The following is a 13636-nucleotide window of genomic DNA, read 5'->3' on the forward strand; positions in this document are numbered from 1 at the left end:
AGTACCCAGACAGGGATTCTTACACATGCCGTCACCCGTACAACTCAACTCTTTTATGGTCTGAGGTACGAATTGAGGGCTCCAATCAAAATGAGTGTATTATTTGGTATTTTATTCGGATCCCCATTAGCTGTTGGAAAAGCAGCAGCTACTCTTCCTGGGGTCCAACACAAAACATGATATAATACAGAGGACAGAACTATGTAAAACATTATTAAAATCACACAGCCTACATAGCAATGCATACGCACAAACTATCTAAGTCAGGGCTGCCCAACCCTCTTCCTGGAGATCTACAGTTCTGTGGGTTTTCAGTCCAACCCTAATTTAACACACTTGATTCTACTAATTAGCTGCTCAACAAGACCTTAGCTAACTGAATCAGAACTGCTAAATTAGGGTTGGACTGAAAACCTACAGGACAGTAGTTCTGTCACGTTCTGACCTTAGTTCCTTTGTTATGTCTTTGTTTTAGTATGGTCAGGGCGTGAGTTGTCTATGTTCGTTTTTCTATAATTTGGGATTTCTGTGTTCGGACCTAGTATGGTTCTCAATCAGAGGCAGCTGTCAATTGTTGTCCCTGATTGAGAATCATACTTAGGTAGCCTGGTTTCACTTTTGAGTTGTGGGTGTTTGTCTTCTGTGTCAGTGCTTGTTGCCACACGGGACTGTTTCATTTATTCACATTTATTGTTTTGTTCCAATGTTCTGTTGTGTTTTGAATAAACATTATGGACACTTACCACGCTGCGCATTAGTCCTCCGATCCTTCTCGCTACTCCTCAGAAGAGGACGATATCCGTTATAAGACTTCCAGGAAGAAGGTTGGGCAGCCCTGATCTAGGTCAAAGAGTGGTGAGGCATTGTGCTGTGAGGTGTTGCTTTATCTGTTTTTTGAAACCAGGTTTGTGGATTATTTGAGCAATATGAGATGGAATGTAGTTCCATGCAATAAAGGCTCTATGTAAGACTGTACGCTTTCTTGAATTTGTTCTGGATCTGTGGACTGTTAAAAGACCCCTGGTGGGGTAAGTGTGTGTGTCAGCTCTGTGTGTAATTTGACTATGCAAACAATTTGGAATTTGACTGTTTAAGATAAGTGATGCAGTCAGTCTCTCCTAAACTCTTAGCCAAGAGAGCCTGGAATGTATAGTATTTATCAGCCCTCTTACAACCTTCTTTGGAGGGCTTTTCAGCCCATCTCTTCCAAATCCCCAAACCAAAGCCAGGAGCTGCCCCAAATGTGTCCCCTCTGAAGTTGCCTGAAGATTTGCCAAAGCAGTAATAAAACTGCTGCTACATTTTCAGTACCATTTGGGAGATTTTTCAGCTGCAAGTCAGTCAAGATATACACTACCTTTATGTACGTGAGCTACATATGAGCTACATAATCTGCAAAGAGGTCAGAACCTTTATGGCACAGGAGGTAGTTCTACTCACCTCAACCATATCCTCATAGAAAACGTAGTGGAGTTTTGAGTGAGTCTGTTTCCTCTCCCACCAGCCAGTTACATGGTCGTACCAGGAACCAAACACCACTGAGGGAAAAAGCCATGTGGACATGAGATGTTAGAGAGATATACATAGTTAGGAAAGAATTACAGCATCAGTACTCTCCGTCTTATTCATTATAATGTATTTGTTCACTTATTCATTCACTAGTTCATTCTCTCCTTCACTCACTCTTTCCATCCATGAATCTCTGTAAGAAGTTGTTCCAGTCTCCTGGCTCTGGATGGGCCTGGTTCATACGGTCAAAGTGGAAATAAGACACTTCATTGTCCTTGGCATTACGGGCCACATACACTATCTGCAGAGAGAGAAATCATTGCAGTTACAACATGAATTGATGTAAGTGTATATTTAAAACAAACAGAATGAAATGGAAAAGCGAAAAATTAGGACAATAACTTTTTCTCTAAAGAGTCTTCAGTCCACAAGGAGTCCCAAGCTGGTTCTGGAAATGTTTGAGATCGTTAGTGTACTGTGTAATGCTATGCTGCCCTCCATTGGGTCATTAATTAAGTCCACTTACTGGTCAAAAAGCAGCACAGGAGGTTTGAGGATGCATAAATGTTAACCATATGCTACACCAGCAGACATGAGCAGAGTCAGATGATTCACAGACTACACAGACAACAAGCAGAGAGTTACATATAATGTACCCTGCAGTTCTGCTCCCAGAAGGACTTGGGTACCAACTGGACTGGGAGGTGAGTCTTGAGGCGAGGAGAGGTGGATAACTTGTCTGCCAACTCCGTTCCTATGTGTACAGAGGGGTGAGGATCTGGTTCGGTAATTTTTTGGAGTTAAGGATGACTTTACAGTAAAACTGCTTATTGTCATGTAGCTGGAATATGTGATTGGCACAACTAATCACAGTATACGATTTCAAGCCATGAAAATGAGCCTTCAACTTTGTGACAGTAAAAAGCCTGTTGATAAGGACTTTGGTATAGTGCATGGTGTTTTCCAGATTCTGTATTCAAGTATGTCAAAGATTTGATCTACACAGACACGGATGTGTCTTGTAAGTGCAGTCATTATCATCTGATCAGTTATTTATTTGGAGTACACAGTGCCCTTCACACTTTATTGATGTGTAATCAAGATAAAGGCTTCACAGTGTGTAGAGTTATATCAGGGTTGTATTCTAACCTGGAGGGAGAATATGGAAGTCACTCTCCAGGAAAGGCACCCTCTCATAGATAGGCAGTGAAGTCTGACGCTCAGGGGCTGTCTGACCAAAATACAGCAGGTCTAGAATGTAGGAGACCCATGTGGTACCTGGGAGAGAGAAAGAGGGGGAGAGAATATGGAGAAATGGTGAGAGAGAAAGAGGGAGAGAGGCATGTCAAAGAGCTGCATCTCTGGTCATCCATGTATCCCTACAAAATGTCGGCAACACACAAACACAGACCTGCTTTGGGGTAAGTGGCGATGAGGATATCATCTGGCCTGGCCTGGAAGTTTTGTATGTTCTCCCAGTTGTCAGTGAAATAGTGGGTCATGGAAACTCCATGGAAGTCAAAGAGTTTTGGTCGAGGTGGCAGCTCCATCTGTTACAACACAGTCCACCTCTGATCAGAGAGATATTATCAGGGAGAATTACAATAATCAACTATTCACTAATATTCTTGCTTCATTCAAGCATATTCTCCAGGTGACAAGAGATCCCAGTTTCCACATATAATTCCTTGCCAGTTCCCTTGTCAAAAGACAAAGTACAGAAAATTATAGACTGCATACAGTCATGATGACTTTGTAAACTACAACTAGCTGACTATGACCATAAGGTTCTATCTGCATTTGTTAAAATTAAGTTGCCATAGCTTTTGTTTTGTTCATTGTTCTCTTCCAAGATATTACTCTAAATACACCAATTCATGTTGTCATGTTCAAAAGAGTACTAGATAAAAATAGCTGACTGTACTGACAGACGAGAAACAGGTACAGGGTGTGGATTTAACAAATAGACATGAACAAACAAGAACAGCATCTGGACAGGAAAAACATAACATCAATGCTGACTCAGGAAAGAAACTGAGGAAGTGACAGATATAGGGGAGGTAAATGACGTGATGGAGTCCAGGTGAGTCCCATAATAAAGTGCACCAGGTGAGTCCCATAATAAAGCTCACGTAATGATGGTGGCAGGTGTGCATAGTCAGGAGTGAACTGGTGATCTCTAGCACCGGAGAGGTCAGACTTGACGCTGACACTATTTGGAACTTTAAAGCCAATTATTTCAGAATCATCCTTTTGCAGATAGAACCTCATAGTCCCAAGTTCTCACATTCTCAAATGTAATGTTCCTGACACGTGGTCCATAAAAATAGGTCTAAAACAGGCAATTTAATCCTGTCTCTGCAAAAGTAAGAAGCTTGATATGTTACATTAAGGGGAAAAGGCCTGCAGGTTTCCTGGCATAGCATATTGTCTTTACAGGTAGATCTTTTTTGGGTCAAGAATTTATCTGTACACACGTCAAAACGAGCACAAGCGCTATGGGGCCTATTTAGACTTGGGAAATTAGGCATTTCTTACACAAACCATTCCGACACATTTCTCAGTAGTTGGTATTCAGACTTACCTTATGCAGGTGTGTAACGGGCTTTGCAGGCCTGGTTACTTTGTGCGCGCTGAATAAACTTCTGTATGTAATGGAATGGAATGATGCAAAATATAAGGAAACTAACACTAAAGTGACAGCTATAAATGTAGGCTTATGGACATTGGACTATTTAACATGATACAAATTGCTCACAATACAATGAAAGGTCCTGGCATATAATGAAAACATTTTAGAAATCAAAAATCAACTCGGTAGGGTTGGCAATATACTATCATTTGTGTATGGCTACAGAAGCCTATAGGTTGGGTCTCCAAATGTCATCCTTGCAAGTTAATAAAGCCAGCATTTCATAAACTTCACTGTGGAAAAGGGGATGTGTTGATATGCTTCAGTTTGCTGCCATAAAACTAGTTTCACGTTTGTCTCCAGCAATCATATGGTAAAATAGATTTAAAACATTTGTTATTTATAATCTCCTTTCCCAAACGGCTTACCCATTTACCTAGCTCTTATCAGTAGCTCATACCAATTTGTAAATTACAGTGCATGGGGAATGGTGTTATTTCTATCAGGAAAAAAGGAAAGCAGATGTTGTTCTACTTATTAATCGTTTCATCGCGTAAAGGTGGTGGAATTATGAGGGAATTAAGTCAAGGTCAGAATACGGGTTGTGTGTAAACACACCTCAGCCACACCTTAATTTCTTTGATCTCCACCGCAAACCAATAGCGGGAGTTACAGTCTTGTCTCATCGCTGCAACTCCCGTACGGGTACGGACTCCTGAGAGGCGAAGGTCGAGAGCCGTACGTCCTCGGAAACACAACTCTCGTGCTTAAATTCAAGGTCAGAATGCACGTAGAGCGAAAAGTCGATAAAAAGGGAATTAGGTTCCATTTACAGGCGCTTAACTTAATTCCCTCCATTCAGACTTAGGCATGTAAAACTTTCGTCAGTCTCATTGAATAGTTGGAATAGGTCAGGCAACAATCTCTTCGATTCTATCGAATAGTAAAATGTACATTTGAATACATTTCATAATATTTGCATTGGTGTCAGTAAAAACTTTGAATAACAAACAACTTTCTGCTTTATAACAACTTCCTTTTGACCCTTAATGAACTTAATGTTCACCACAGTCACATTTATTCATGTTAAATTACAGAACCATCATGCACAAATAAACAATAGAAATCAATCTGCAGTAAGACAAACCAATTTGTGAGCAGAGAAATAAAAAATGTCACATTACACTCAAAATGTTGAAAGATGTAAATAAAATCATAAGATATATCAGCTACTGGCACAGAACATTTGACAAAAAAAAAAAGCTAGAGACTCACATTTTCCATGTTGAATGGAATTCAGTAGTGTCCTGTTTGGACAGTCTTCTCAGTCTCTTCTTGTCTCTGTCCAAGCGTTCCTTCTCTTTCTCCTTCCCCTGTTCCCTTCTCTTCCCTCACTAAAGGCAAAGTTTTTTCTCTCCTGCTTTGGTTTAGATTTTCCAACCCAGCTTCACATTCGTATCCTACCTCCACTTCTTGTTACATAAGTTCAGAACTCTCCCTCTATCTCTCTCTCTCTGGTTACTACAATCACAGTGACATCACAGATGTATTGTGTCAAGCCACCCCCTCCATATCCTTTTATTCCCCTGTTAGTGACCACCCTCCTTCTGCTTCACATGCACACATACACTCACTCTGATACTTCTTTCTTCTAATGGGTTCTAATTCTTCTTTCCAGTGTGTGGGTTGGATTTTCTTTTGTGAACACATGTATGTGTGTATTAGCACTCTCACGATTTATATCATGAAAGGGGTAAAGCAACTCACTTCAATAAACCCACATGACCCTGAAAACTGGTTTTCACATGAGGGTTTCTGTTCTTTCAAAGCTCCCTAGAAACAGAGCAATATGTTGTCAAAGACACTGAAGAATTAGCCATCCTCTCAGTCCTTGATTTATTCCATGCCGGCTCTGATTGGTCAGCATGCCTACCACTTTGAAGAGGCAAAATATTTTTTATTTTGAAACAAACAAGAAATAAGACAAAAAAAACAGAAAACTTGAGTGTGCTTAACTGTTCACCCAACATTTTGCTGCAATTGCAGCTGCAAGTCTCTTGGGGTATGTCTCTATAAGCTTGGCACATCTAGCCACTGGGATTTTTGTCCATTCTTCAAGGCAAAACTGCTCCAGCTCTTTCAAGTTCGCTGGGTTCTGCTGCTGTACAGCAACCTTTAAGTCATACCACAGATTCTCAATTGGATTGAGGTTTGGCCTTTACTAGGCCATTCCAAGACATTTAAATGTCTTAAACCACTCGAGTGTTGCTTTAGCTGTATGCTTAGGGTTATTGTCCTGCTGGAAGGTGAACCACCGTCCCAGTCTGAAATCTCTGGAAGACTGAAACAGGTTTCCCTGAAGAATTTCCCTGTATTTAGCACCATCCATAATTCCTTCAATTCTGACCAGTTTCCTAGTCCCTGCCGATGAAAAACATCCCCACAGCATGATGCTGCCACCACCGTCCTTCACTGTGGGGATGTTGTTCTCGGGTGATGATGGGTGTTGGGTTTGTGCCAGACATAGCATTTTCCTGACCAGAGACCTTCTTCCACATGTTTGGGGAGTCTCCCACATGCCTTTTGGTGAACACCGAACGTGTTTGCTTATTTTTGTTCTTCAGCAATGGCTGTTTTCTGGACATTCTTCCGTAAAGCCCAGCTCTGTGGAGTGTACGGCTTAAAGTGGTCCTATGGACAGATACTCCAATCTCCACTGTGGAGCTTTGCAGCTCCTTCAGGGTTATCTTTGGTCTCTTTGTTGCCTCTCTGATTAATGCCCTCCTTGCCTGGTCTGTGAGTTTTGGTGGGTGGCCCTCTCTTGGCAGGTTTGTTGTGGTGCCATATTCTTTCTATTTTTTAATAATGATTTAATGGTGCTCTGTGGGATGCTCAAAGTTTCGGATATTATCTTTGAGATCATTGTTGTTTTTTAAAATTTTCTGAAACAAGTCATTATTTTCATTTCACCAATTTGGACTATTTTGTGTATATCCATTACATGAAATCCAAATAAAATTATTTTAAATTACAGGTTGTAGTGCAACAAAATAGGACAATCGCCAAGGGGGATGAATACTTTTGCAAGGCACTGTAGCTCACAACTGGATTTCAGGGAACGAGGGAATGTAGACGACAGGAGATTTCACCTCTCTTAGGGGTCCCTCAGTCTCTTCCTCTTGGTTATTCAGCCCACAGTGACATGATGCCTCCTCGCCAACACAACCATAGCTTGGCTTTTCCTTTTGGCCTTTAGGCCCACAAGTCCCCACAGGAGGGTGCAGATGCTCCCCGCGCACTTGACGTGGAACGTCTTGACAAAATCGTCAAAAGCTTCCGCATCTTTGACCCCGTCCCAGTTAAGCTAAACAACACAGAGACATTCTTAGCAGACATTGAGGACGCCTTGGATTGTTACCCAAATGCTACGAATGCCGACAGGCTCTACCCGTTGAAGCGATTGTCGGGTAGATTGTTAGGAATTTTATGAATAATGACTAAACAATATCTACATTTAAATATAACTATAACTAATTGAACTCTACCCTGTTGTATTATATCTGATTAATACTGTTAATTCACAAGGAAGGGATTATGTAGCATGAAACAGGAGGTAATTAATTAATTAATTAATTAAACATAATAAACACCATTCCAACTAGGTTGGGGAGGAATGGGTTGTGGGTTTTTAAGTAAGCAAAAATGATCGTTAACCTATGGTTGAACTGACTCAACTTAGCTCTGGGATGTTTAGATAAGGCAGTCGAGTGCCTCCCCAGGTTTTCCATTATCTGGAGCTGTCTTCTGAATAGTGATAGATGAAGGTGAGACTTCAGAAGTTCATCTTGATATAGTGTGTGTCTGGAGTGAGCGAGCTAGGGGGTTGGAATAAACTTTTGAACCAGTTTTGTCTTGGTCGATAGGAGGAAGGATATGTTATAACCTATGACGTCATATTTTGTATATAAACTGTTGTTCGTGGTTCCATGGCAGCGAGCTCCGAGAATAAATACTATTATCTAATTTTGATAAGACTGGTCGCTGTCTATTTTATGCAAAAATAATCTTACACATTCTTATAAATAGACTGAGTGATTTAATTAATGTACACATATAGGAATTATGAAATTCCTGTGACAACGTCCAACAGACACATGACAGGGTTCATCCATCTACAAGAGAAACACGTGCAAAACAACTAGCCTAAACTTGCAACGATTGTGAAAATAGAATTCAGTGGTTCTGCGACTCTGGCTAACAATATCAAACAAGCTCGAAATGAACACCCACAAGCCTACTATCATAGGCTTTGTTCAGATCACTTTGGCATGCTCACTGAAACAGGAATGGAAGAGCTATTACCATTCAAACAACTGTTTCTGTCAAACATGTCTCCCAACTTCATTAACTACTTGGGCCCTACTGCTCATGTTGGTTTGCCGATCTCGACAGTCCAAGAGCTTGCGAGCACAGCTTTTGAAGCATCAAAAGCAAGCTGGGCTAAGAGCCCAGACAGCTCGATTTTCGAGCTTGGTGCCGTACCCTCCAATTGGAAGGTGCGGCATCAGGGACAGGTGCGGTAAAAGATGACGCACAAAAGTGGTGTGGTGGTTACCAAGTAACCACCACACCGATAACCACCGCAGTAAAGATAGCAAGACGTTTTTAACAGTAAAGATAGCTAGACGTTTTTAACGTCTGCCTAAGTTACTGCCTAGATCCACTAGCCGGCACAACCGGACAACTGGCCAGGATGCAGAGCCACAGCCAGACATCCCACGTCCATTCTGGTGGTGGTCTGCAGCTTGCTGAAATCCTACCAGGGTAAAGCACCAGGGGGGTGCTTCACTTCCGGCGCCGACAGAGATGGCCGCCTCGCTTCGCGTTCCTAGGAAACTATGCAGTTTTTTGTTTTTTTACGTGTTATTTCTTACACTAGTACCCCAGGTCATCTTAGGTTTCATTACATACAGCCGAGAAGAACTACTGAATATAAGATCAGCGTCAACTCACCATCAGTACGACCAAGAATATGTTTTTCGCGATGCGGATCCTGTGTTCTGCCTTACAAACAGGACAACGGAGTGGATCCCATGCAGCGACCCGAAAAACGACTCAGAAAAAGAGGGAAACGAAGCGGTCTTCTGGTCAGACTCCGGAGACGGGCACATCGTGCACCTCTCCCTAGCATTCTTCTCGCCAATGTCCAGTCTCTTGACAACAAGGTTGATGAAATCCGAGCAAGGGTAGCATTCCAGAGGGACATCAGAGACTGCAACGTTCTCTGCTTCACGGAAACATGGCTAACTGGAGAGACGCAATCCGAAGCGGTGCAGCCAGCGGGTTTCTCCACGCATCGCGCCGACAGAAACAAACATCTTTCTGGTAAGAAGAGGGGCGGGGCGTATGCCTTATGACTAACGTGACATGGTGTGATGAAAGAAACATACAGGAACTCAAATCCTTCTGTTCACCTGATTTAGAATTCCTCACAATCAAATGTAGACCGCATTATCTACCAAGAGAATTCTCTTCGATTATAATCACAGCCGTATATATCCCCCCAAGCAGACACATCGATGGCTCTGAACGAACTTTATTTAACTCTCTGCAAACTGGAAACGATTTATCCGGAGGCTGCATTCATTGTAGCTGGGGATTTTAACAAGGCTAATCTGAAAACAAGACTCCCTAAATTTTATCAGCATATCGATTGCGCAACCAGGGGTGGAAAGACCTTGGATCATTGTTACTCTAACTTCCGCGACGCATATAAGGCCCTGCCCCGCCCCCTTTCGGAAAAGCTGACCACGACTCCATTTTGTTGATCCCTGCCTACAGACAGAAACTAAAACAAGAAGCTCCCACGCTGAGGTCTGTCCAACGCTGGTCCGACCAAGCTGACTCCACACTCCAAGACTGCTTCCATCACGTGGACTGGGAGATGTTTCGTATTGCGTCAGACAACAACATTGACGAATACGCTGATTCGGTGTGCGAGTTCATTAGAACGTGCGTTGAAGATGTCGTTCCCATAGCAACGATTAAAACATTCCCTAACCAGAAACCTTGGATTGATGGCAGCATTCGTGTGAAACTGAAGGCACGAACCACTGCTTTTAATCAGGGCAAGGTGTCTGGTAACATGGCTGAATACAAACAGTGCAGCTATTCCCTCCGCAAGGCTATCAAACAAGCTAAGCGCCAGTACAGAGACAAAGTAGAATCTCAATTCAACGGCTCAGACACAAGAGGCATGTGGCAGGGTCTACAGTCAATCACGGACTACAGGAAGAAACCCAGCCCAGTCACGGACCAGGATGTCTTGCTCCCAGGCAGACTAAATAACTTTTTGCCCGCTTTGAGGACAATACAGTGCCACTGACACGGCCTGTAACGAAAACATGCGGTCTCTCCTTCACTGCAGCCGAAGTGAGTAAGACATTTAAACGTGTTAACCCTCGCAAGGCTGCAGGCCCAGACGGCATCCCCAGCCGCGCCCTCAGAGCATGCGCAGACCAGCTGGCCGGTGTGTTTACGGACATATTCAATCAATCCCTACACCAGTCTGCTGTTCCCACATGCTTCAAGAGGGCCACCATTGTTCCTGTTCCCAAGAAAGCTAAGGTAACTGAGCTAAACGACTACCGCCCGTAGCACTCACATCCGTCATCATGAAGTGCTTTGAGAGACTAGTCAAGGACCATATCACCTCCACCCTACCTGACACCCTAGACCCACTCCAATTTGCTTACCGCCCAAATAGGTCCACAGACGATGCAATCTCAACCACACTGCACACTGCCCTAACCCATCTGGACAAGAGGAATACCTATGTGAGAATGCTGTTCATCGACTACAGCTCGGCATTCAACACCATAGTACCCTCCAAGCTCGTCATCAAGCTCGAGACCCTGGGTCTCGACCCCGCCCTGTGCAACTGGGTTCTGGACTTCCTGACGGGCCACCCCCAGGTGGTGAGGGTAGGCAACAACATCTCCTCCCCGCTGATCCTCAACACTGGGGCCCCACAAGGGTGCGTTCTGAGCCCTCTCCTGTACTCCCTGTTCACCCACGACTGCGTGGCCATGCACGCCTCCAACTCAATCATCAAGTTTGCGGACGACACAACAGTGGTAGGCTTGATTACCAACAACGACGAGACGGCCTACAGGGAGGAGGTGAGGGCCCTCGGAGTGTGGTGTCAGGAAAATAACCTCACACTCAACGTCAACAAAACTAAGGAGATGATTGTGGACTTCAGGAAACAGCAGAGGGAACACCCCCATCCACATCGATGGAACAGTAGTGGAGAGGGTAGCAAGTTTTAAGTTCCTCGGCATACACATCACAGACAAACTGAATTGGTCCACTCACACAGACAGCATCGTGAGGAAGGCGCAGCAGCGCCTCTTCAACCTCAGGAGGCTGAAGAAATTCGGCTTGTCACCAAAAGCACTCACAAACTTCTACAGATGCACAATCGAGAGCATCCTGGCGGGCTGTATCACCGCCTGGTATGGCAACTGCACCGCCCTCAACCGTAAGGCTCTCCAGAGGGTAGTGAGGTCTGCACAATGCATCACTGGGGACAAACTACCTGCCCTCCAGGACACCTACACCACCTGATGCTACAGGAAGGCCATAAAGATCATCAAGGACATCAACCACCCGAGCCACTGCCTGTTCACCCCGCTGTCATCCAGAAGGCGAGGTCAGTACAGGTGCATCAAAGCTGGGACCGAGAGACTGAAAAACAGCTTCTATCTCAAGGCCATCAGACTGTTAAACAGCCACCACTAACATTGAGTGGCTACTGCCAACACACTGTCAATGACACTGACTCTACTCCAGCCACTTTAATAATGGGAATTGATGGGAAATGATGTAAATATATCACTAGCCACTTTAAACAATGCTACCTTATATAATGTTACTTACCCTACATTATTCATCTCATATGCATACGTAGATACTGTACTATATATCATCGACTGCATCCTTATGTAATACATGTATCACTAGCCACTTTAACTATGCCACTTGGTTTACATACTCATCTCATATGTATATACTGTACTCGATATCATCTACCGTATCTTGCCTATGCTGCTCTGTACCATCACTCATTCATATATCCTTATGTACATATTCTTTATCCCCTTACACTGTGTATAAGACAGTAGTTTTTTTTTTGGAATTGTTAGATTACTTGTTCGTTATTACTGCATTGTCGGAACTAGAAGCACAAGCATTTCGCTACACTCGCATTAACATCTGCTAACCATGTGTATGTGACAAATAAAATTTGATTTGATTTGATTTGATTTGATTTGCTTTGATTTGCTACGTTGGTCCACAAACCAGGACATCCGATGGTCATTCTTATGGTGGGTTGCAAAATGCAGAATCCTTCCAAGTTCAACCCACCAGAGGGGGACTGTCATGACTAACCTGTTCAGGTCAGGTTTCCATGGATTCCAGTCCTACAGAGACATCTCTCACCCCTGAGGGGTGAGAGAGGGGGAGAGGTATAAAGGGATTGATGGGGGGATTTATGACACCTCACGCCCATTGTAAATCTTAAGGCAGAAAACAAATCCTTTGTCTTCTCAGTGTGGAGGATTGGAATGTATGGTGGGCCTATGGAGAATCTACCTGCAACATGTAAAAAACTGACTTTGGGACATTATATTTCATCAGCCAAATGGTGGTAGCAATGATAGATGGAATCTGAAAATGTATGTAGTTTTTGTTATGTTATTAAAAGTTAAATGACGGAATTAAAACAAAAATATTGTAACTTGAAGAGTTTTCATAATATGTACATAAAATCTAATTAAAGTTTATTTGTCACATGCGCCGAATACAACAGTGAAATGCTTACTTACATTCTCCAACCAATAGTGCAAAAAAGGTATTATGTGAAAAATAGGTAAGTAAAGAAATAAAACAACAGTAAAAAGACAGGCTATATACAGTAACGAGGCTACATACAGACACCGGTTAGTCAGGCTAATTGAGGTAGTATGTACATGGAGATATGGTTAAAGTGACTATGCATATTTGATGAACAGAGAGTAGCAGTAGTGTAAAAGAGGGGGTGGTGGGTGGGACACAATGCAGATAGCGCGGTTGGGCAATGTGCGGGAGCACTGGTTGGTCGGCCCAATTAAGGTAGTATGTACATGAATGTATAGTTAAAGTGACTATGAATATATGATAAACAGAGAGTAGCAGCAGTGTAAAAAGAGGGGTTGGGGGGGCACACAATGCAAATACTCTGGGTAGCCATTTGATTATCTGTTAAGGAGTCTTATGGCTTGGAGGTAAAAACTGTTGAGAAGCCTTTTTGTCCTAGACATGGCACTCCGGTACGGCTTGCCGTGTGGTAGTAGAGAGAACAGTCTATGACTGGGGTGGCTAGGGTCTTTGACAATTTTTAGGACCTTCCTCTGACACCACCTGGTGTAGAGGTCCTGGTCTGGGGCAGCT

General features: G+C 43.2%; 1 protein-coding gene across 7 annotated transcripts in view; it reads right to left on the reverse strand.

The window, feature by feature from the left end:
- The window catches only part of LOC112222250 (cytosolic sulfotransferase 2), a 21773-nt gene extending 16110 nt beyond the window's left edge, over positions 1-5663 (reverse strand). For 2 of the 7 annotated variants that reach the window (XM_024384982.2, XM_024384984.2), the window contains exons 1-6: positions 5417-5661; positions 2921-3059; positions 2659-2787; positions 2166-2263; positions 1684-1810; positions 1441-1538 (exon numbers count right to left, since the gene is read on the reverse strand). In XM_024384982.2, coding sequence (XP_024240750.1) covers positions 1441-1538; positions 1684-1810; positions 2166-2263; positions 2659-2787; positions 2921-3059; positions 5417-5425 — 600 coding nt within the window. In that variant the 5' untranslated portion in view covers positions 5426-5661. Of the gene's footprint in view, positions 1-737; positions 888-1440; positions 1539-1683; positions 1811-2165; positions 2264-2658; positions 2788-2920; positions 3081-4093; positions 4155-4770; positions 4908-5416 lie in introns of those variants that run through there. The other 5 variants (XM_024384981.2, XM_024384979.2, XM_024384980.2 and 2 more) reach the window with 5 other exon arrangements.
- Positions 5664-13636: the final 7973 nt, after the last annotated feature.

This window comes from Oncorhynchus tshawytscha, linkage group LG22, assembly GCF_018296145.1.
Source record: "Oncorhynchus tshawytscha isolate Ot180627B linkage group LG22, Otsh_v2.0, whole genome shotgun sequence".
Taxonomy (NCBI): Eukaryota; Metazoa; Chordata; class Actinopteri; order Salmoniformes; family Salmonidae; genus Oncorhynchus; species Oncorhynchus tshawytscha.